This window comes from Delphinapterus leucas, chromosome 5 (genome assembly GCF_059928025.1).
Source record: "Delphinapterus leucas isolate spDelLeu-1000000601 "Yukka" chromosome 5, BTC_Dleu_Yukka2, whole genome shotgun sequence".
Taxonomy (NCBI): Eukaryota; Metazoa; Chordata; class Mammalia; order Artiodactyla; family Monodontidae; genus Delphinapterus; species Delphinapterus leucas.
Genome location: NC_143133.1, coordinates 133,975,309 through 133,999,645, shown reverse-complemented (window position 1 = coordinate 133,999,645; position 24,337 = coordinate 133,975,309). Strand labels below are relative to the sequence as shown.

The following is a 24,337-nucleotide window of genomic DNA, read 5'->3' as shown; positions in this document are numbered from 1 at the left end:
ATGGTGAAATGTAACTCCAGCTTCCTGGTGACAAAACTGGGTCTACAGAGGATCAGCGACTTTGATAAAGCCTCTCGATGAATGCTAGAGCTCAGATTTGAACCACTAACCTCTGCTTTGTCTGTTCATTCAGCGGATGTAAATGCAGTGAGTCCCAGGTTCCGCGCACTCAAGTTTAGCCCTCTCCCCATCCGCCGTAGACCAGTCAGTGCTCACTAAACCTTGGACTCCACTCAGCCTCCAAGGGTCTCGTGGTTCACGAAATTAGTAGATTCCCAAAAACTTGTTCATTGAGTTCTATTTAAGATGTATTATTAAAAGGAATTCTGTAGTATTTTAAAATAAAAATGGGTATTTTATTTTATTTTGAATTTTATTTTATTTTTTTAATACAGCAGGTTCTTATTAGTTATCTGTTTTATACAGATAAAAATAAAAATGGGTATTTTATTTTATTTTAAATTTTATTTTATTTTTTTAATACAGCAGGTTCTTATTAGTTATCTGTTTTATACAGATAAAAATAAAAATGGGTATTTTATTTTATTTTGAATTTTATTTTATTTTTTTAATACAGCAGGTTCTTATTAGTTATCTGTTTTATACATATTCGTGTATATATGTCAATCCCAACCTCCCAGTTCATCCCACCCACCACCACCCCCCTGCTTTCCCCCCTTGGTGTCCATATGTTTGTACTCTACGTTTGTGTTTCTAAAACATGGGTATTTATTTTAAATAAAAATAATCTTCTAAGTTACTGGTTTCATAAATGTTATTTTATGAATAGTTTCTTAAGCAATGGAATACACATAACAGGAAGAGAAAACAACTAATGATCGTTTACACAGATGGGGTGGCGGGCTCAGTTTTGGAGAGATTAATCCAACTCACATTGGAAAACCTTTTTGTTCTATTTAAGACTTAAATATCATTCATTTAAATGATAGGAATGATTTATTTGGGATGGTGTAAAATATATCTTTCATCTCTTACCATATGTTAGATGTTTAAAAGTTAAGAAAAACCTTAAGTTATATCGCTATATTACTTAAAAGTGTTTTGTTCTTATTTTTATCTTCAGTAGTGCCTCTTTACTCTAGGCTAATATTAAAGAATGTGGATATAGAGGACCGATTGTATCTTTGAAAATATAAGGTGACGAATAATAATCTTTGAGGTTAAGATGAAACTGAGGTGAAAATGTACTCATAGCAACCATTAGCAAAATGTCACATTTGTAGGCGTTAGAAATAAGGTGGTGATAACAATAATATTGGCCTAGTTTCTCTGCTCACAGCCTTGGCATACCGTATCACATCCAGTGCTGTTTCAGTGTCATTCTGGAATCTAGAGACGATTTAAGTTAGAGATATGAGCAGATCCACACCGCTGTGTATAAAATAGGTAACAACAAGGTCCTACTGTAGAGCACAGGCAACTATGCTCAACATTCTGTAATACACCATCATGGAAAAGAATATGAAAAAGAATGTGCACGTCTGTGTATCACTGAATCACGTTGCTGTCCACCGGAAACTAACGCAACATTGTAAATCAACTAGACTTCAGTTTTTTAAAAAACCATAAATGAGAGGTGAGCTGCTGACTGTGCCACAATTAATTAACTCTCTGGCCTTGGCTGCAAGGCCGTGTTGCTGTCCCACCTGGAGCATCTCAGCTCACCGTGGTCCTGCCCAAGCAGCAGTATTCACTAAGGCCACTGCTGAAAGAGCTTTTGTAGAGGTTAGACTTTCCATTTTCACTCATGCTGTCTTCATTAGGTATTCCGTCTTCAATTATTTTCCCCATAGGTTTTTCTTATAATGTATGGCGTAATGTATGTTCAGGAAATCGTACGTAAGGAACTGAAATGTGATGAAAATTCTTTTTGTTAAACTTCAGAAAGTATTAACACATACTTGTATTGCTTCAAAATGTAGAATTAAATATTCTATGATACAAACCGAGACTTCAGAAAGCTGAAACTTTGTTGATAAGAAAATAATATGGGACTTCCCTGGTGGTCCAGTGGGTAAGGCTCCATGCTCCCAATGCAGGGGGCCCAGGTTCAATCCGTGGTCAGGTAACTAGATCCTGCGTGCGTCCCACAACTAGGAGTTTGCGTGCCGCACCTAAGAAGTCCACATGCGGCAGCGAAGATCCCGCATGCCGCCACTAAGACCCAGAGCAGCCAAAACAAACAAATATATATATGTGTTCTTAAAAAAATAATACAATTTATTCTTTAAACATTGATTTAAACTAAATGGTAGAAAAAGTATAGATCCTTCTATAAGCTGCACTCATGTGTTAAGTATCTCTTACAAAGAGGCAGGTTAGGTTGTAGTTATGACTGGAGCTGGAATTCCTGGCTCTGTTCTTGATTCCACAATTACCAGCAACATGATCTTGGAGAAATAATTTCTTTTTACCTATATGTTTGGAGAATAGTAAAAGTCAGTGACTGACTTCATAGGACTGTTGAAGGGTTAAACAAGTTAAATGCATGTGAGGCACTTAGAGCAGAGTTCCTGGCACACTGTCAGTATTTGGTGTTGGCCTTCTGTTATTAGGTTCAGCGTTTTATATTTTCATCTTTCATTTATTTATTTTAATCTGTATTTGCCTATTCTTAAAAATAAGATGTCTTTATTGTCTTTGAAAATCATGTGGACTGTGAGTTATTTGAAGTTGGTAAACTTTATGTCTTCTACAAAATTAATAGTTTTACAGTAAAGCGTTTCTAAGCGTTTACTGTTTTATCTGGAAAACCGCGTTTGTGATGTTCACAATGGATATAGTTGATATTTAATTGTGCTCATTCTTAGTGTGCTTCAGCAGTTAGTAAATTCTGGGCACATGTGTCAAGTGAGGCCAATATGATACATAGCACATGATCGTTGAGATGATCATTACAAAAGCATACAGAATAGCCTAGAAAGGATAGCGCATCTGTACTTGAGATAGCTCAACAGAAGAGACCATTTTGAAACTTGTGACTCTTGATTCGGACTAAATATTTGTTTTTAATCACAGAACCATAACAGGCCTTGGAGTCTCTTTCCAGAATTAAAAACGAATTCTAAAAAATTTAAGAGATTGGGTCATTGCATTTATTTAACATTTTTTTCAGCACTAGAGCGTAGCTACAGATTTGCAGCTATGAATAAAGACAGTAGCATACTTAGACTTCCTTCCTTCTCTTCATTCCTGTTATACCTGGTTCCTTCAGACGTTCCTGAGCTAATTTTACGTTTGCCTCATTCTTTCTTGATCTTGATTACTTGAAATTTGGTTTGTGCTGCACACTCAGCGGTGTTGAGGAATGGGAAGAAAGACTGTGTCACCTACAGGCATGTAGGGTCTTTCACACCTTTGGTGATGTATAGTTGGAGAGTGGACACTGGGGTCATCAAAGTAATTATTAATGTTTTGTTTGCGTAGTTATCAGGTTACCTTTGATTTGGGATTCACTTTTTCACAAAGACTGTCTAATAAGAGAGAAGTGGTTCAGTCTTCTTGGCATTAATAAGTCTACACCTGTTCTTTGGGGGAAGGAATTGTTCAGAATTAATTGTCACCCTTAAGCTCTTAGCTTAAGCCATTCTCTTTGAAAAATGGAGTGAAAACAGATACTGTCTTTTTCTTATTCTGCTATGTTTCAAATGCCGTATGACAGGTAATCAGAATTATTGATAGTCATTAATCCTAACCACAAATTCCAGCAGTGATAAAAATCACTCATATTTTGTTGAAGTAATTCTTTTCTGTAGTGCCTAGTGCATGACTATTTGTTAACACTGAATACGTGTAACTTAGTTATGGAAAGTTAATATGAGAAAAAACAATATTTCGAACTAGACTTGTTTTTATTTCTTTTGGGCACAAAAGATTTCCTTAAGAAAGTTGGTCTGTCTGTCTATACATCTGTCTATTTATTTGGGGTCTGTTTTAAGGCCACAGAAAGTGAGGCTGGTGAGATGGACCTGAGTGGGTTACCGGAGACAGCAGTGGACTCTGAAGATGATGACGACGAAGAGGACATCGAGAGAGCCTCGGACCCTCTGATGAGCAGGGACATCGTGCGAGACTGCCTGGAGAAAGACCCCATCGACAGGACAGACGATGACATCGGTAAGTCTGGGCGAGAAAACGAATCTCATAGCAATTTAAAGAATTCAGAGGTAAGACTGTGTAATACAACGGAGCCCAAGAATAGTAGGCTCTGAAAGGTCATTAATGTATCAGTCAGTGTTCCTTGGCATTTGTTGTTGAAAACATTTTTGAAACAATTAATTTTACTCAGGCCATAGCTTCAGGAGACTACAGCTAATAAAAGTTGCTAATAAAACCCTTCCACACGAGCCGTTCCTTAGCTTACTCTCGGACAAAAAAAATAAATATAGCCTTCCAAACATTATTACTTCTATTAATCGTCTTGCGCGCACTATTTCTAGGAAGCTCGAGTTTTTCTTTGTGAGAACATCAGTCGGGTGGTGGTCGGGAAAACCGTCATGCAAATGACTTTTCTTCTTCTCTGGTTCCGTAGGAAGGTGAGCCTCAGGGGAAGAAGAGAGCAGAATGTCAAGTGAGCCCCGCGTGAACCTGGGGGTTGAGGCTTTAAGTGCGCCCTAAGGTTAAGAGTCTAAGTGGCTTTGTGTCCACTTTTTCCTTCCCCGGGGTCGCCTTTACCCGGCTTTGCCGTCAGAGTAACAGTTGACTGTGTAATGGTGCTGTAGCATTCATGCCTGCCTGATGGGCCCTGCTCCTTCCTTAGATGCCGGGGGCAGTGAGAGCAGCTTCCTCTGAGAGCATCTCTGCCCCGTAGTTCTGGAATCTGATTGTCTGTTCTTCCACACCGTCGGCTCTTTTTGGGCCAATATGTATTTGAAAGAAATTCAAGGAACTGGGTCTAGTGGGATTAGATATAGGACAGTATGGGCATCATCGTATGTGAGTGGCCGGTTGCTTGTGTTTTAAGGGAGCCAATATCATGTATGAGGAGGCCCTTGTACCGTTTAAGCACTGCACGTATGCTAGGGAATTAAAGATGGAAAACCAGAACCTTGGATTAGGTATCTAAAATATAACTAAAGCCATTGATAGGAATCGCTAGCTCTTTAGAGATGACTGCTGTGTGGAGTGAGCATTCGGTCATCGGCGGATGTGACTGAGCGCCTTGTGTGGACTGAGGGTTTCCTAGGTCCTGGCAGACCAGTGGGAACAAAACAGGGAGCCCTGGTCCTGCTGGGGTCTGAGGAATAAAGTGGGGGAGATATTTCGGGGAGTGCAGCGAACAGGGGGCTGTTTTAGGAAGGAAGGACTGTCAACGCCCTTTTAGAAGTTCAGACCCAAAGGAGGTGGTGGGAAGCCAGCCGTGCCTGCACCCCCAGCACAGAAGTGCCTCTGCCGTCACCCTTCCGGGGGCATTAACCTCTAGATTTCTGTTGGAGGAAAGGACGTAGCTGCTTCTCACATGCCCATCCCTGTCCCTCCTCAGGTTAGCCCACTCCCTCCTCCACCTGGTCCACTCCCCGGTCTTGACGTGCTCTTAGTCACAAGTCTTCTGAGGCTTCCGCAGCATGAAGTGAAGTGGTCCTGTTGCATCCCTGAAGACGTAGGGTTTAGCTTCCTCCAGACTGATACCACACGTTCATCTGATTTCCGTTGTCCAAAATTTATTCCACTCCCTTATTCTCTTTGTCCTTGCCCGCTTCTTTTTCATTTTTAAAAAACTTTTTATTGGAGTATATTTGACTTACAATGTTGCGTTAGTTTCAGGTGCACAGCAAAGTGAATCAGTTACACATGTACGTATGTTCATTCTTTTTCAGATTCTTTTCCCGTATAGGCCATTACAGAGCACTGAGTAGAGTTCCCTGTGCTGTACAGCAGGGCCTTATTTGTTATCCATTTTATATACAGTAGTGTGTGTGTGTGTGTGTGTGTGTGTGTGTGTGTGTCAATCCCAGTCTCCCAATGTATCCCTCCCTCCTATGTTTCCCCTTCGGCAACCATACGTTTGACTTCAAGATCCTACTTCTTTTTCAAAATCGCTTTATTGTAGTTTTAAAGAGAGAATGAAATTGGAAGTGTGTTTGGTTTCCCATCTTAAGAATCCTTGCTCATAGGGTTTTTAAAAAATTAGATTGAACACTGCGTATGAACAGAGTGACATGGAGGTTATCCTTTTTTGAGTATGCTCATGTTAGTATCGTTATGGAAGAAAATTATGATTATGCAAATACATGTAGCATGTTATTCTTGGAAATTTAAGACTTTCACTTCATATCTGAGAAGTTTTCTCTCTCAGAATTTCTAGAAAGCAAGAGCTATGCTGATTCCTACAAATGAACACACTATTTTTTTTTTTTTAGTGTGCTTGTTGATATAATCTCTGGATGAATTACTTACAGTTGAATACTGCCAATACGCTTGTAAACAGTGATAACTCAGATGCATGCTCCTATCAAATACATTTTTATTTAAAATAGTAAATCATTATCACGAAAGATAAGGTCTAGGGACTTCCTAGTGGCGCAGTGGTTAAGAATCCGCCTGCCAATGCAGGGGACATGGGTTCGAGCCCTGGTCTGGGAAGATCCCACATGCCACGGAGGAACTAAGCCCGTGCGCCACGACTACTGAGCCCGCACTCTAGAGCCCGCAAGCCACAACTACTGAGCCTGCATGCCACAACTACGGAAGCCCACTGCCTAGAGCCCGTGCTCCGCAACAAGAGAAGCCACCACAATGAGAAGCCGGCACACCGCAATGAAGAGTAGTCCCCGCTCGCCGCAACTAGAGAAAGCCCGTGCACAGCAACGAAGACCCAACGCGGCCAAAAATAAATAACTAAATTTTTAAAAATTGCTAATATTTAATCATGTTTTTAAAACTGCAGGAATTAAAAAATTTCCCTTTGGGTTCCCACAGATTCTTGGGTATACCTTTGTTTCAGTACTTTGAAGAAAGGGACATTATTGATTTTTGCGCTTCAACTCGTAACTCTGTAGGTACTCAATTATTGAATGGTTCCAAATTTAGTATTTTTGGTTTTGAGGCCTTCACACATTAAGGTAGAGAACTACTTTGATCCCTTTCAAAGAATTCCTTTTTTTTTTCCCCCGCTTGGTGTACCACACACACATACAAATCCACAGGTTTTTTTAAAAAATCTTAATATTAATTATTTCTTATATAAAATTAAACCAAAGCAATAAGATAAGAATTTTCTGAATTGACTAAAGCTTCTGGTGTCTGTAAGTTGATTATTTAACTTTTCTTTGTGTTACATTGACTAGAAAAAAGTTTTTTTGAATGTCTAATATTTTTCATAAACAGGAATATTTCTTTCCTAACAAAGTAAGATAGATCACATTAATGTATTATTCAGACAGATTCTTCCAAGCCATGTAGAATAAAGCTGTCCTGTTTCTCCCCTCCACACTGCTTCTCTCCATACGTCCTGGGAACTATCTCAGTACTCATTCCACGCTCTGAATTCTTGGCTGACATAATCCCTGTAACTCTGTGTGCTTCCTGGGGCATCATCAGGGTTTATGTTGAGCTGCTGTAGTCAAATGCTTCCATTTTATATTTATTATTTTTTTAAAGATTGGTGATATAAATTCTTTATTTTTTTTAATTGCTGTAGTCCTCCAGTGTAATACACGATAGAATAGAAGCTATCACAAAACCAGTGATACCATTATTGAGTCTTTGAGAGTTTTAAAAATACTTGGATGTTGTCTGGTTAAGTGTTTGTTTATTTTTAATTTTTCAACTGAGCCTGGAGAATTATATACATTTACTATTACTCTGTCTTCTCTGTCTCCTTTATTATTTATCCTTATATGTGATACACAGATATTTTCTATTCTGTTGTATCTTTTAGTGTTAATCACTACTCACATATCACAAATTGATTTCATGACCCACTAATGGAGTAGGAAACTGCGAGAAAGCAAGACAGATGTCCGTGCAGGCACTTCACATCATTGCTGCAATATTAGTGGATACGTTTTATACTTCATATTCATATGCTTCATATTCTCCTATCGTGTGTGGTGGTAATTTGACTTTTATTACTGTCTAAACATGTTAAATTTAGAACATTTCTGGCAATTAATTTCTGGTTTCATATTTTTCTTAAGAGCGTGCATCTCTGCTTGTCCAAGGAAATTTAGCTCTTACTAGGAGAGGAAAAAAATGAAATGTGTGTTCTAATACCTATAGTAGTATTTTAATACCTTACAGTGAGGGGTGTGGGGCGTGATAGCCAAAGAGAACAGAGGCTGGTTGGTAACAGCAGAACTAACGGGGATGTGCCAGCCAGAGGACCATGATTTGTTCATTTGCCTTTATGTTTCATGTCACAAAGCCAGTGCGTTTGTAAAACACTGAGTCCCACCTCCCACAGTAGGTGTGGGTCATCTCTTGCGGTGCTATTCAGAATTGCCTTATAGCTGCCCTCAGGCATAAACATATTTTATGACAGGACACAAACACATCTTCTCATTCCAGAAATGAAAGTTTCACTCACCAGAACTTATTCTTTCTGTAACTGATGTACTTTGATACTCTCGCTCCTACTCTTTTAAAAATGCTGGTTGCAACAGTAAATTGATGTCCTGACCCATCGGTCTGGGTCAAGTTGAAGAGCGCTGTCTTGTTGGACAGAATCCCTGGGTACCACGTATCACTGTTATTCTTTCTGATTACCAGAGCCACCCCCGTAATGAAAAGTCTTGTACAGGAGGGATGACGTAGGGTCTAAGCAGAACAGACGTTACCAAGCTGGACCAGAAAACACCACCTAGTCTGACCTTGTGGAAAAGTAATGTTTTCACAGAACATATCTTTATATTATACATTGTTTTTGCAATTAACAGACTATATCCAACAACATAAAACTTGTCACTAAATCCTAATAGACAGCAGGAATGAGCACAGGGACAGTGTCATTATGTGCGGACAAGAAAAATGTAGTAGCATTTTTACTTAGCCAAAAGTTTGAACAATACCATGAATATAATAATAATGGTAATAACAGCAGTTCCCATGTATTGCATATCTACTCTCTGCTAAGGACTTTATCATCTTCATTCCTTTTGATCCTCAGAACTGTCCAGTGAAGGTGGGTATTATCTTATTCTTTTCCAAATGAGAGAAACACGCCTTAAGGAAATGAATCACCTTCCCCAAAGTAATTCAGCTAGTAAGTGTTCACAGGCTGACACACGCCCTGTGGTCTTTATCACCACCTGTGATGTCCAGCCTGAGCATGGAGACACACAGTCCTGAATCGTGTCACTGCCACTTCCTAATTGTATGCCTTTGAGCCACACGGTTTCCTCCCTGTGAAATGAAAAAGAAACCATGCATCACTTACAGCCATGGTGAGGAGTGAGGAAAGAACTTAGTAAGGAGTTCTTACCAAGAAGAAGCTGTTTGTCCACAGCATTGCCCATAGGAAGAGTGAGCAAACTTTGTTTTCGTCAATCTGTGGGATCAGAGATAATATATCCATTTTCATTCGCCTTTATCATATAATGTTGTAAACTTGCTAATGGATTACTTTTTATGGATTTGTCTGACCCACAGAAAATATTCCCTGGTTTCTAAATCCTGGAGTATCTTTAGAGTGAAGGTGGTTGTTTCTGCTGTGTGTTTTGGGCATCCACTCGCCCCAGAGGCACCGGAATGGACCTACTGACTTTCCTAGAGAATTGTCAGAGCTCTGTTTCATTTCAGCTTATCATTTCATCCCTTAATAAGCCTTAATAAGATCACAGCTCATTTTCAATAGAAATTCCCCATTTGAAGTTTATTAATTTCTTCATTCCCACTGGAATTTGAATTGCACTGTGTCCTGTTGCTCCTGAATCAACAAGGAAATGTCACCATTTCCACAGTGACAGAATTCTTCGTGTACCTGCAAGAAATTCAACGTGTGCTGAAGATAATTTAAAGTCTTTGTACTGTTCACCAGGCAGAATTGTAGGACATTTAAAAAGAAAGAGCCATAGAGCATTCTTTCTGAATGCTTGTTTTGGGAAATAGTTGTCATTTTTTCACACGCCTTCTGCTTTTCAGAACAACTCCTTGAATTCATGCACCAGCTGCCGGCTTTTGCCAACATGACGATGTCGGTGAGGCGGGAGCTCTGTGCTGTGATGGTGTTTGCAGTGGTGGAAAGAGCCGGGACCATCGTGTTAAACAACGGTGAAGAGGTTAGGAAATATTTCTGCCGCTTATAACGTCTCTATGTGAGCCTCGCTCGATGCAGCAAATGAACAAAAACCCCATTCTTCTTCTTTCCTCCTTACAAACCATGGGCAACAATAAGTTTCAATCATTCGGGAATTACGATGCACTCGTTGTGTCAGAGTCTTCCAAGTTCATTATTTTATTTTCTATTATTTGCGGTATTCCAGATGATACTCGTAGAAACATTTTTGACATTTTAACTTTTCAGATTTTGCAACTTAAACGTTCATAATATTATGCCTCTTGTCAGAACACAATGCTGTTCTTATCAAGGCTGTGGTGATCATTTTATCTTGTTTACATGTGTTTTGGGGAACAGAAGACACTTTTTCCCTAGTGTCGTTTAAGAGAGGAAGAGCTAGAGTCATTAGGAGAGAGGAGTGCCGTGCAGGCACCCGGAAACCCGTGGGTCCATGGCTGTGCTTTAGTTCTCGTTCTGTGAACTTGGCCAATGGTCAGCTGTACTTGGGTTATTTGTTCCCTCTTTAAAAATTAAAAGATGTAAATCATTTTTAGGGACCGTTCCAGCATTTACAGCTTCACGATCATGATATTATATTTTCTGCTTTGTTTTCATTTTTTGGAACTAGCTGGACTCCTGGTCAGTGATTCTGAATGGTTCTGTGGAAGTGACTTACCCAGATGGAAAAGCAGAAATACTATGTATGGGAAATAGTTTCGGTGTCTCTCCTACTATGGACAAGGAATACATGAAAGGAGTGATGAGGACAAAGGTGGATGACTGCCAGGTATAAACTGTCATTATTCTGTGCTTAATATAAAGAACTTACGTATGCAGTTGAGGTAAGATTTTTCAGCCTGTATAAACAGGTCATCTTTTAGATTTATAAAGAAGATTTTAAAGTAGAACTATGACTTTTAGTGTTATCACACTCCAGGAAATTAAAAACAAATCTCCCCTAAAGTTACTTGGACTCCACAGAGCTAAGCATTCTGTAAATGTGTTCTATTAAAAAACAGGTGTTCTATAAATACAGTATTTTTAATTTCCATCAATAATAATTTATAGTCTAGTCAACAAAAAATACGGAAGTAAAAATGCCCATGATGAAAAGAAATTATATGTAGGTTAGTAAAGATGCTGTGATACAGTTACACAGTATTTTTATTTAAATACATGGAAGATACGGAATTGATTTTAGAAGTCATGAAAATTAATCATGGTATGAATCAGTAGAAACACTTGATAGTAAAGAAATGATTGCTAATAAAAAGAACAGTGTCAGTATTGATATTATGTTAATATTCATTATTTAAAAGCATTTAATAAAAGAATAGAGAGAATGTTGAGACCAAATGTGAAATTTAATTAGATCGATCTAACAGGTAACCTCTATATTAGTGTAAAAAAAAATTTAAGACGCTTTTATCATTATTAAGTATTTATAATTTATGTCTTAAAAAATTGTCCTTGGAAGATAAAATATTTTAATATAAATAAACCAGAAGAGTTGACTTAGACTAATTAATGTTAAGTGGTCCTTGTATTTATTAGTCTACAGTCTAAAATACGTCATCTGAATATAGTTTATGCTAAAAGAACATCACTGAATTTTTATAATGTCTGATAAATATAAAATAGTGCTCATTTAAATTTTCATTTCAAGCGTTTTACTTACTAAAAAGAAAAATGACCATGGCTATAAATAAAATCATCTTACTTAGAGAATAATTTTGCTAAATAATTCCTCCAGTGAGCACCATAGAGAGAGGAAAAAAAAGGCTATAAATTCAGTTTTTGAATATGTAATGCCAGAAGAGCTTTCTTAATATAGCCAGCTCTCAATTATTTGGCAAAATAGAGGAAAACAGAATGGTACATAAATCTCAAAGTCTATATTTGGCCTCAAAATGTTAAAAGGGGTCATATGTGATATTTCTGCTTTAGAATTATATTCCCAAAAAAATAAAGCCAAACTGAGTCAAAACGAACTGGAAAATTGTTAAAGGTTTCTCTGTCCTGTTATTGCTTCACAGTCTCTCCTTGGGCCCTTCTGCAAGTCAGGATCACTAGAGCATCTGGGTCCGTTTCTGTCCTTAAAGGGCGAGTAAAAGCTGTTTTATTTCTGAGGATTCCGCTACTACATTAGCGCCTCATAATTGGCCAACCCCTTTTGTTAGAAATTTTGTAATCTTGGGACTGAAGTGATGTAGGAGGCATAGAAATGTCTCAGAATAATTGATAAAAATATTATGAGTTAATATTCCAAGAGTGCTGAAGTAATGTCAGATGTAGCAGGTAACATTAAATATTTACCCAGGAGTCCTGGGAAAGGAGGAGGAGGTAGATGTAAGGAAGAGAGTTCATCTCTCTGCTGGATGAGGAATCAGCGAAAACTCCAGAGTGACAGTCATCAAGGTAGACGCCAAGAGAAAACTCTAATTGAAAACGAAAACTCTGATTGAGGTAGTATTAGGCTCCTACGGTTCCTGATACGAGACTCCCGGATGTACATAGAGGGTCAAGGGTGCAGTGTCTGCCAGACAGAGTCCTTCTCGCTCTGCAGGCCTCTCCACACGTTGTAAAAGGAACGTGAAATCAGGGGTTCAAGAATCACCCTTGTGATTCCCACCCATCTCAGGCCTTGCGTTCCCCCCCTCCATATTAGAACAGGCATGGAGAATGAATTTAGATATTTTAATGCAAATGCTTGTTTGCATTAAATTATATAGCGTATTTCTGCTAAAATGTCATTTATTTGTCAGGAAGTGCGCGTGCCACATCCTCCTCTTGTTGGGAGAACTAAACAGTGAGAATCACATTTTTGTCCATAACGTGGTCTCCACAAGGGTGTCATTGTACTGAGCACATTGTAGGCAATCAAAGGTTACTGAATGAAATGAACGAAAGTGGTGTTCCCTTTACCAAGAGGAAGCAACCTTGGCTAGGTTTGGCCCTCATTTCCTTACAGTTCAGTGGGTTCCCAAAATACATCTTGGGTAGTGTGGTATAGAGTCGAGCCCAAGTTCAGCCTGAGGACACAGCATGAGTGGATTCAGTTTGACATTTATTTCTGTCTATTTGGGTCCCGTGATGTGCTCAGTGCTCAGCACTGTGCTTTGCCCTGCTCCCTTCTGTGTGCCTCTCTTCCCATTCTCTTTTTCTTTTTCTTTTTCTCTTTCTTTTTTTTTGGGGGTGGGGTGGGGCACACCACTCGGCACGTGGGATCTTAGTTCCCCAACCAGGGATTGAACCTGCGCCCCCTGCAGTGGAAGCACGGAGTCTTAATCACTGGACCACCAGGGAAGTCCCCTCCTCTTCCCGTTCTTGTCCCCTGTTGGGTTTGAAGGACAAGGGCAGGGCCAGGCACAGATGTCCTTTGGTACCAGGTGATTGGTTTTCCATTCCCCATCCACGCCTTTTCCTTTTCTCTTTCCCTCTTCCTGTCCCTCTTTTTCTTTCCCGCTCTTCTACTTCTGTCTCCCCTTCCTCTCTCCACCACCTACATCTAGGGCCTGCCAGTGACACCCAGGCATGGCCTCGCCCTGCCCTGCACCCTTCAGCGGGGAGGGAACACTTGGATGCCTGTGTGAACAATTAGGTATGAACTCCCTTGCAGATGCAAAGTACCAGTTTAAACAGATCTAATGTCTTAAGGTAAATCTGTTAGACTCATGTTTTCTTGAGACCATGAGAGCTAGTGATGCTTTGAATTTTAGCAGTAGTTTTGGAGGAGAAAGCAATTGCATGGATATAGTGAAAGCTGACTGTTTTGTATGTTGATAAAAGTTTAACTTTACTTCATTCTTTTATCATTTTTAATATTTTTACTAAATAAAAGTTGTGAGGTCATGTGCCCAAAAGAAAATTATCCTGGGACGTAAGAAATGAAATGAAATCATTGCCCTTTTATAGATGAAATCTTGCTTGAATTTTTATTTCATATCAGAGTGCCAAGATCATACAGGACTTTCACCTGTGAACACCTGTCTGAAAGTATAAAACCTCACTAAAACAATTATGTGTATAACTCACAAATTTTCAACTGGTTTCATCATACCAATTAAAAATTATATTTTTCCTATAAATTTCATGTTACACCTAAAAACTTCTTAAAGCAAAAATAAATTTGCTAATGAAAAATAAATGTTCTCTTGTAAAAGTTATTTCTTTTGAGATATCAGTTCTGTATGGCCATAATAGAAATTCAGTTTGGGCGTCTTTCTTTTTTCCTTTTTGGACGGTATTTCAGTTTGCTGCAGAAGAAATGCCAAAGATGTCTGTCTAGACACTAAGAATTTCAAATCAAACTTATTCTAATTTCTTTAAGTCCTTAGTCAAGAAGATTAATTTTAGTACCTTTCTCTTCAGAAAGCATTTTCTTTTTATCTCTCCACTTACTTGTTTTAACTCAGGGATACATTTCTTTTTTAGGAGATAAATGATATAATTATGTTCTCTAAAAATGAGTATAAGAAAGAACACCTAAAATTATTTGGAGACCTGGGGAACAATTTTGCTACCCTGTAAAAAGAAAAAAGTTTAAAATATTTTTGAGGCAAGAAACTAAGGACCATAGATTTTAAACATACACACACCTGTGGTCAGTGTTAAGGATATGAGTCTGTAGGGGTTTTTTTGGCATTAAAAAAATTTTATTAAACTATCCATAATTGCTTACAACAAAAGCCTATGCTTTTCGAATTTTAACTTTTTGATTCTAAACTCTTAATAGAAAAGTTAGTGAGATGATATCAATCAACTTGATGGAAGAAACCTAATATCATAGTATGCTCGTTCTTGAGTGTGAACTGCTGCTGCTACTTCTGCAAAAAAGCTTTACTGAGTATGCAGAAAGTATGGAGAATACAGGAAAGTATATTAAACAATGAAAGTCACTTGTAAATGGCATTGCTCAGAAATAATCATTATTAGCCTTTTGTTATGCCAAGATTCTGATATGCATGTATAATTTTTTTTAATTAGCAAGCACGTACTTATGAGACATTGGGTACATGAGCATGCCGAATGCACAGCTGTGTCCTCATCTGTACAGCGGGGATAATAGTAGTACCTTCCTCATGGGCTGGTTGGGAGGATAAAGTGAGAAAGTTCCTATAAAGCTACTGCAATATCATGATGATAATAATAATGTCATCATTGTCATTAAAATCATTATTACAATATTTGGTTTTAATTTTTTTTTTTTAATTAATGTGTTATCATGAATATTGAGCCGGAAGTCTAAACGTCCTATGAAAATATGATTTTAGATGCCTATAGCATCTTTTATCTTACGTACATTATAATTTAACCATTCCCTCTTTTCATCTTTTCACCTTAAAGGAGAAAAAGAAATGTCCATCCTTTCTTCATTCCTAACAGATTTTTAAAATGAGAATAAATTATTCAAAATTCAGAGAAAACAGTAATTTTTATTTACGAATCTACTGTTGCTTTCTCACTGGCCTCTGGCTAATCTGTGTAACAAGTGATTTCTAGAATTCATTCATAACTTTCTTTAAAACTACTAAGAAATGTAATTAAATGGTTTGCCCTGAGCCCTAAAATTTTTTATCTTTGGGGTCGTGGAGGAGTAATTGCTTGAAGTGCATATTTTTGTTAACTTTTTCTTTAAAAGAGCAAGGATTAACCTTCATACCAGTTATGAGGAATAATGATTTGAGCTTAACAAGTATGTGGCTTGTTTTGTGGACCTTTTCTGAACAGACTTTCTAAAATGATTTCTTTTATCAATTATAATTAGCAAATTTGTTATATCTACTGCTTGGGTATCTTTGAATTTTGATATCTTTTATTAAGATCATCTTTATTTTTAAATTGCTGCTCTGAAAGTCTTCAAATTTTTAAAGCCCACTAAATGATAATTATGTTTTAATATCTTTTTTAAATAATAAAATTTATTGAGCACATACTGTATATCTAGCACAGTTCAGGAGTTTTACCTGGATTATCTCACTCAGCCTCCACAAGGATCCTATGAGGCTGGTGCTCTTATGACCATCTCCCCTTTTCAGATGGTAAAATGAGGCCCACCGAGTGATTGTCCCAGGATCCCACAGTGAGAGGTAGTAAAGCTGGGGTTTGAATCAGTTCACCTGACCCTAGAAGTCACAGGCAGGAAGGGTTGGGGCAGGTAAGAGAATTTCTTCTGACAAGCAATTTTATGGTGATTTTATTAGCACGCTCGGATTTCCTAAGCACCAGAGAGTCCCAGGTTTGTACCTGCCCACTGATAGTACAGCAAAAAATCACAATCTAAAAAAAGTCGTGGTCACTTAGCTCAGTCCCCTGGATTCAGGTTGCACATTACAATTCTTAAACTAGAAAGACCACCCAGCAGCTACCCTGATGGAGTGGATTACAATCCATTATTAATATCATTCTATTCTGAACTCTTTTCATATTCTTCCATTCTGCTGGGGCCATAATTCTAACAGATACTTAAACGACCACGTATAGACTCTTCAGAGCTTTTTTGCTGCTCTGCCCACAGTTGTGTGTGCTCTTTTTTTTTTTTTTAATTTTTATTGGAGTATACTTGATTTACAATGTTGTGTTAGTTTCCAGTGTCCAGCAAAGTGATTCAGTTATACATGTACATATAGCCAATCTTTTTTTTTTTTTCTTTTTAATATCTATCCTGAGAGTCCCCTCTCCTCCCCCAGTGTTTTCTAAGTGTCACGGCTTGGGGGGTGGGAGTGGTGAGAAAGAACTATTCTAATTTTATCTTCTGATATTTTTCATTGTTAGGATTTTTAATATAAACTACATATAAATATTCTAAAAATGAAACTTTTCTTGACCAAGGAGGAAATACATTAAAAAGTAGAGAAGTCCGATTAAGGTTCATTACTGCCCTCATTTAGAAAGTATGGGAGAGACATGGGAAAATGTCAGTGTTAAATAATTAAAACACTGAATCATTAGCGCCGCTATAGGTCTCTCGCAAGCACTTTATCATTAGCATGTGACTTACATTTTATTCCAGTTTGTCTGCATAGCCCAGCAAGATTACTGCCGCATCCTCAACCAAGTAGAAAAGAACATGCAAAAAGTTGAAGAGGAAGGAGAGATCGTCATGGTGAAGGAGCACCGAGAGCTCGATCGAACGGGAACAAGGAAGGGGCACATCGTCATCAAGGTGAGACAAACACGCCTCTGCCCCGTGGCCGGAGGGTTTAGGTAGTACCCGTTAGGACGGTGTAAGATGCCCCCACTCCGTTTTTAGGCGTAACTTCTCTTAAATGTTAGCAATTGTAAAAAATCTTTATCCTTCCTGAAGAACAGCAGTCTTAGTCATTATTGTGTATGTTACTGTCCAGTTCATCTTAGGCTGAAGGTTTGAAATCAAGGTACCATATAGTTGCCATTCATGCGGGATGCTGGTGACGCCTTTGATTTGTTGCAGGGCACCTCAGAAAGATTAACGATGCATTTGGTGGAAGAGCATTCGGTGGTGGATCCGACGTTTATAGAGGACTTCCTGTTGACCTATAGGACTTTCCTCTGCAGCCCGATGGAAGTGGGCAAAAAGTTGTTGGAGTGGTTTAATGACCCGAGCCTCAGGGATAAGGTTGGAAGTTGCGTTTTAGTTTCCTTTCAACTATGAAACATTCAGATACAAAGTTAAAGAGACTTTAATATATATTTGTCATGCCACTTATGTTCAAAATATTTTGATGGGATAAGAGAATGTACTTCTTAAGCCAAAAGAAAAAAACAAGGTGATACACATAGCAGTTCTTGTTATAGATTTCTAAGTTCAGCCCTAGAATTTTGTTGTTGTTGTAAAGCCTTGCCTCTTGGGCTTGCAATTTATTTATTTGTTTGTTTACTTATTGGGCCGCGCCATGTGGCATGTGGGATCTCAGTTCCCCGACCAGGGATCAAACCCACGCCCCCTGCATTGGAAGTGCGGAGTCTTAACCACTGGACTGCCAGGGAAGTCCCTAGAAATTTTTTTCTTTTTAACGCAAAGGCCGATACATAGGCCAGCAAATGTTTCAGCAGGTATTCTGTGAGAATCCTTCCCTATGTGGATGTATTTTTGATGTATTTGTGGGAGGAGGTGAGTTCCGTGTCCTTCTCCTCCGCCATCTTGATTCCCTTCCCCCCAGCAAATGTTTATAAACTTTAGTTCCGTTGCAAATTCTGTTAAAACACAGCCCTCAGTCACCTGGGTTCCATGGGAACCTGCATCCTCTGGTTCAGTGGACGGCCAGTGTACACCACATAAAAGTTAGTTTTTCAGTTGGCACCCGAGCAGCATCCCCTCAGAACCATCGCGGGCAGGTAGGCCCCAGTCATGTAATTCTGAACAAACCCTCTTCAGCAGCTCTTGAGTCAAGCTCTTTCTCAAGGCCAGAGTGGGTGATAAAGTACCTAGTCTTGTGAGGTTTGAGAGTTAGTTACTCATGGCCTGTACTCATTTCTCCTTCCACGTGACGGCCTGGTTTCCATGAGGCCGACTTGGGAGAGTCAGGGCGTACAAATCCAGAACTGGGCACTAGCAGCAAAGGGCCTCCAGCTCCAGAGCTTCCCTGGTGGCGCAGTGGTTGAGAGTCCGCCTGCCGATGCAGGGGACATGGGTTCGTGCCCCGGTCCGGGAAGATCCCACATGCCCCTGAGCAGCTGGGCCCGTGAGCCATGGCCGCTGAGCTTGCGCGTCCGGAGCCTGTGCTCTGCAACGGGAGAGGCCACAACAGTGAGAGGCCCGCGTACTGGGAAAAAAAAAAAAAAAAAGGCCTCCAGCTCCAGTGCTGGCCCTGCCGCTGACTCGCCGGTGGCCCTAGAGCAATCGTTTGGACAGTAATGCTCTTCATCTCGTAATCTGAGGGTCACAGGCATAGAAGACCTCAGCCGAGGTCCTTAGCCTTAGCATTGCCTCTGTCATGTACCTTCTGTGTCATCTCACCCTCCTGCTACTCATCTCTTTACTTGTAAAACAGTAACCAGCCTCCTTTTGGGGTTGCTGTGAAGGTGAATAACCGTGTAGGGCCTGGCTCCCAGCAGTCTCTTAGTGCATCTTAGAACTATTGTGACGGTAGTTGGTAGTATTCAGTTTATGATTTATGAATCTTGTTTTCCTAACCTGGAATATGGCTAGTAGACTTCTAAGTTGGCTTCTCAGCTACAAACTTTTAATTTTATGAAAAGGTCAGGTGTTAAGGATATAGTTTCAGGGGAATGGTCATCTGGGTTTCCTAAACTTGAAAAATGGGCGTTAGTGGAAATAAATGACAAAAAATTAATACAACTATCAAGAGTTGACTCCTGAGTGATTAGTCAGGTTATATACTATAATTTGTCACAGAGTACTGACTATAAGCAGTATTTTAACTGCAGTTTGAAGATTAACTGTCTACTGTCTACTCTGTCTCTTTACTGCTAGAATGGCATGCTTAATTTTCCCACTTTAAGAGGTTAGTTAACGCTTGAAAACAATGCTATGGAAAATTTCTTTGATCTTGTTATTCAAGATTTAGAACATTAAACTCATATAAAATAAAACAGGTACTTTTAAAGTTGCAGTTATACTCACTTCGTATAGTAAAATTTTACTGAGAATTAGATGTTGTTATAAATATTAAGGATGCCCTTAGAACATAACAGGTAAAGTTGTCGTCCTCATGGAACTTACAGTCTAATGAAAGTCACACAGTTCTTGCTGATACAAAGCTAATACCCCATAGCTGTGAGTGTGTGTATTGTTCTGTATAAAGCTCAGTGTAGGGCTCAGTGAAAACATGTGTGCAGGGTAAGAAAAGGCTACTCATTTTCCCTGCACAATTGTAGATGTTAAAGTTTCTGTCTTCTTTTGTATTATTTTGATTTTATTATAGTTTTTGTTGTGACCTATTTCAAATATATTTTGAGATGAAGCAAGATAAAAGTTAGTTACCATCCTTCACAGATTCAAAACCCTTCTCGGTCAAACAGCGTAAAGTCCACATTCAAAGTATTACCGTATATTTTTAGAAGGTCATTCTCTTATGAATGAAATCTTAGAGTTTTATTGTTACCTTTCTTGCTCATTGTTATGAGGTAAATTGTTTGTTGGATAACTTTTTTGAAATGACTTTAATCGTAAATTTTTAGCACTAGAAAGAAGAAAACCTATTAAAAATAATTGATTTTGCAGGTTACACGGGTAGTATTATTGTGGGTGAATAATCACTTCAATGACTTCGAAGGGGATCCTGCGATGACTCGATTTCTAGAAGAATTTGAAAATAATCTGGAAAGAGAGGTAACATTGGGGATCTTTAAAAAATAAACCATCAGCTTTAAGTTCATTTTATTCAGCCCATCTTTGAAACCACTCTTTTTGAACTCTTGTAGAAAATGGGTGGACATCTAAGGCTATTAAATATTGCTTGTGCTGCTAAAGCAAAAAGAAGATTGATGACACTCACAAAACCATCCCGAGAAGCTCCCTTGCCTTTCATCTTACTTGGAGGCTCAGAGAAAGGATTTGGAATCTTTGTTGACAGTGTAGATTCAGGTAGCAAAGCAACCGAGGCAGGCTTGAAACGAGGGGATCAGGTATGGTATTTCTGAATGCGAACATAAGGGTAAATGCTGGTGTCTTTTTCTCCTTCAGTCAATTGGGAAACTGAAATTAATTTTATAACTTTATTTTTAGATATTAGAAGTAAATGGTCAAAACTTTGAAAATATTCAGCTGTCAAAAGCCATGGAAATTCTTAGAAATAACACACACTTATCTATCACTGTGAAAACCAATTTATTTGGTAAGTGGTTTACATTTTTGCATACTTTCATTTTCCTCCTTTTTTTTGGTCTTTTTTTTTTTTAGCATTTAGGTCTTAATCATGAAAAAAGTCATGTTTATCATTCAAACATCATAAGAATTGAAAATTTATAGTAAAATGCATAGATACAGAATTAATTATGTAAGTGTATAATTAGATCTGAATCAAAGTCTACTTACTTGAGGACCATAACATTATTTTTATCGATGTTTTTATTGATAAATATTTTAAATATCTATACATTTAAAGAGTGTACTATTTTAACTTAATCTGAGTAGAAGTGACAGAAGATATACAAAAACAGATTCTTGGTGTCATTTGTTCATTGGAGTAGTGTTTTTCTACAAGATTACCATTTTGGTAGCTGAAGTCTGTACTTAAATAATATTTCCAAGTTCTGCAATCGCCTTTGAATTGTTCAGATTTCTTATAATGGGTGTTTTGCGGTGTTTGTTTCCTTTTTAGTGTTTAAAGAACTTCTAACAAGATTGTCAGAAGAGAAGAGAAATGGTGCCCCTCACCTCCCTAAAATTGGAGACATCAAAAAGGCCAGTCGCTACTCCATTCCAGATCTCGCTGTAGACGTAGAACAGGTGATAGGACTTGAAAAAGTAAATAAGAAAAGTAAAGCCAACACTGTTGGGGGAAGGAACAAGCTAAAAAAGATACTGGACAAGACTCGGATTAGTATCTTGCCACAAAAACCATATAAGTAAGTGTCTGTATAAGTTTTCTGTACATTATGTTATTGTGTTAAAATGACATGCAAAGGTGGTGATGTAACTAGTGTTTGCACATGAGTGTAAAAACTGTTTTCAAGCTTTTATGGCTGAGCTATCTTAGAAGCGATATTGAACAATTAAGTTTGTTTTAATCCCATTTTTGCCACTTACTTGCCCACTCCGATCTTCACTGAAATACTTTGGTTCTCATTTGGACTTTTAAAAGGCAAGAATGTGTGTTTGCTCCTGTCTCCGCCATGGTGTGGCGTCATTTCTGCTCCTGTTTCTTTGTTCCTGGGTGTCTTCTCCACCGTCAGCGTCTGCTGTGTGCCAGTCAGGTCATGGCTGCTCCCAGTTGGTTCCGTTCACGCTTGCCATTCTCTTGTTTCCTCTCTCTCCTGTTTTCAGTTATTTAACTGTTGCCAAGACATCACCAACCAAGCACAGAACTCCTTTCCTTCCTCCCAGTGGGCTCTGCAGTCCGAATGTCAGGTGTATTCTTGAATCTCTTCTTAGCTGTTTACTTAACGCCAGGAGCTCATACCAGACAGAGTTGCAGGTGTCGCACTTTTTTAGCTTTGCTTGTCTGCTTGCTTTTGTTTTCATTTTAGCTCCTTCTGGGTCTGTGGGTGTTCTATAAAACCCAGTTACCATCAGCCAAAATTCTTTAAAGTATTCAATTACACGGGGGCCCCAAATTCATTTATTATTGATTCCTCAAACTACAGAGGTGTAAGAGATAACCTGAAAACATAAAGGTTATTTTCTTCCTTTGATAATCTAATGGGTCCTACAGAGGAGCAGCACATATAAGCATTCAGGAGTGTATCGAGCATTTTTTTTAAATTCCACTTCAGATAAAATTTTCATCCAAATACTAGAGAGATATGGTCTAGGATGTGCTGTTAATGGGTCGAGTGTCAAACTTGTGTTTTCCCCATTAAACTATAATGATTGGTGGTTTCATATCAGCTAGAAAAGACTGCTACATCAGAGTCCTGAGGATAAGCAGTGAGTAAGATGGCTTTATTTATAGACTCGAGAGTATGATTATACCAGGTAAGTTTCTAAGAGACAGTGGATTAGGCCTGCTGGCATTATAGAGAATAGGAATCGATTTTTTAAGTGACCCTTCTTGATGAAAAAGTCATTTTTAAGTAGATAAGAAAAGTTACTCCAGTCACTTTAATGCAGAATTATTAGCAGGACGGTAACAAAAAAAATCTTAGAGTCAGTTGACCATGAGTTAAATATGAACCTTTAAAACAATCTAACACAAGTCAGCATGACCCTGCCGAGTATTAATAGAAACGTGACATGTCAGAGCTGGGACGTAATCCATCCCTGGTACAGGGTGTTGGCGAAGGACACGGGATGAGAATACTATGTGTAATGTTATTCTGTGTATTTAGAAAGATATTCAAAAGCTAGAAAAGGGAAAAGAAAAAAGGATAATAATTAGACGTGATGATTTTAAAGCACTGAGGAAACATCTTAAATTTGCCTTGAAGAACACAGATGACTCATTTAAATCTTTATGAAATATTAAATATTATTATGAAAATTATTTGAAATAATCCATATATGTAATGTAATTGAAATGAAAAGAATAGTTATATTTAAAAGAAGGCTCAGTAAACTGTAGGATCTATTATATTGGTATGATAGACTTTATTTAATACTAGTTACTACTAAAACTTTTCTCTCCTAGAAATAAGCATATGTTTAGAAAGATTTTTTTTTTTGACAAAGCTACCAAAGTAGTCAAGCAGATGAATCTTCTAGTACATTCTATTTTTTAATTTTTAAATTTGTTTTTTATTTTTTGGCTGCGCTGGTCTTCATTGTGGCATGTGGGCTCTTCGTTGCAGGCTTCTCCTTAGTTGTGGCATGCGGGCTCTCTAGTTGAGGCACGCGGGCTCAGTAGTTGCGGTGCGCGGGCTCTAGAGCACGCGGGCTCAGTAGTTGTGGCATGCGGGCTCTCTAGTTGTGGCACGCGGGCTCAGTAGTTGCGGTGCGCAGGCTCTAGAGCACGCGGGCTCAGTAGTTGTGGCACACGGGCTTCTCTCTAGCTGTGGCGTGCAGGTTTAGTTGCCCCGCGGCATGTGGGATCTTAGTTCCCCGACCAGGGATCGAACCCACATCCCGTGCATTGGAAGGTGGATTCTTAACCACTGGACCATCAGGGAAGTCCCAGATGAATCTTCCAGATACACTGTTTTTTTTTTTTTCTCTCTCAAACATTATCAGTATCACAGAAGCTAAGATGTTGGATGATGGCAGCCTGACAAGGATAGGCCCGGAAGAGTGATGTGACTATGGGGTGGGTGGGCAGGAGGCTGGTAAGGCTCAGGTCTGTCGTGTAAGTGGAGAAAGACTGCAAAACCCTGAGGAAAGAGAGAATAAACCAACAGACTACATATAAAGTTAACCAAGGTCAAAAAATCTCAGTAGCAATGAGAGAGTTCTAGAGGTCCAGCAACAAGAGAATGTGCTCAGAGGTGGACCTTTCTGAACTAAGCCTTTAAAATAAAGTAGTTTCAGTCCAAGAGTAACCCTGCATCTGTGGACGTCAGAGA

The 24,337-nt window shown here is 38.7% G+C and overlaps 1 protein-coding gene across 6 annotated transcripts in view; it reads left to right on the top strand.

Annotated features, from left to right (window-relative positions):
* RAPGEF2 (Rap guanine nucleotide exchange factor 2) overlaps nt 1–24,337 on the top strand; it is a 245,946-nt gene that overhangs the window by 195,971 nt on the left and 25,638 nt on the right. For all 6 annotated transcript variants that reach the window (XM_022582247.3, XM_089911326.1, XM_022582249.3 and 3 more), the window contains 9 exons: nt 3,960–4,137; nt 10,102–10,238; nt 10,866–11,024; nt 17,250–17,402; nt 17,670–17,834; nt 20,403–20,510; nt 20,603–20,806; nt 20,907–21,015; nt 21,502–21,748. In XM_022582247.3, the coding sequence (XP_022437955.2) occupies nt 3,960–4,137; nt 10,102–10,238; nt 10,866–11,024; nt 17,250–17,402; nt 17,670–17,834; nt 20,403–20,510; nt 20,603–20,806; nt 20,907–21,015; nt 21,502–21,748 (1,460 nt within the window). The remainder of the gene's footprint in view (nt 1–3,959; nt 4,138–10,101; nt 10,239–10,865; nt 11,025–17,249; nt 17,403–17,669; nt 17,835–20,402; nt 20,511–20,602; nt 20,807–20,906; nt 21,016–21,501; nt 21,749–24,337) is intronic.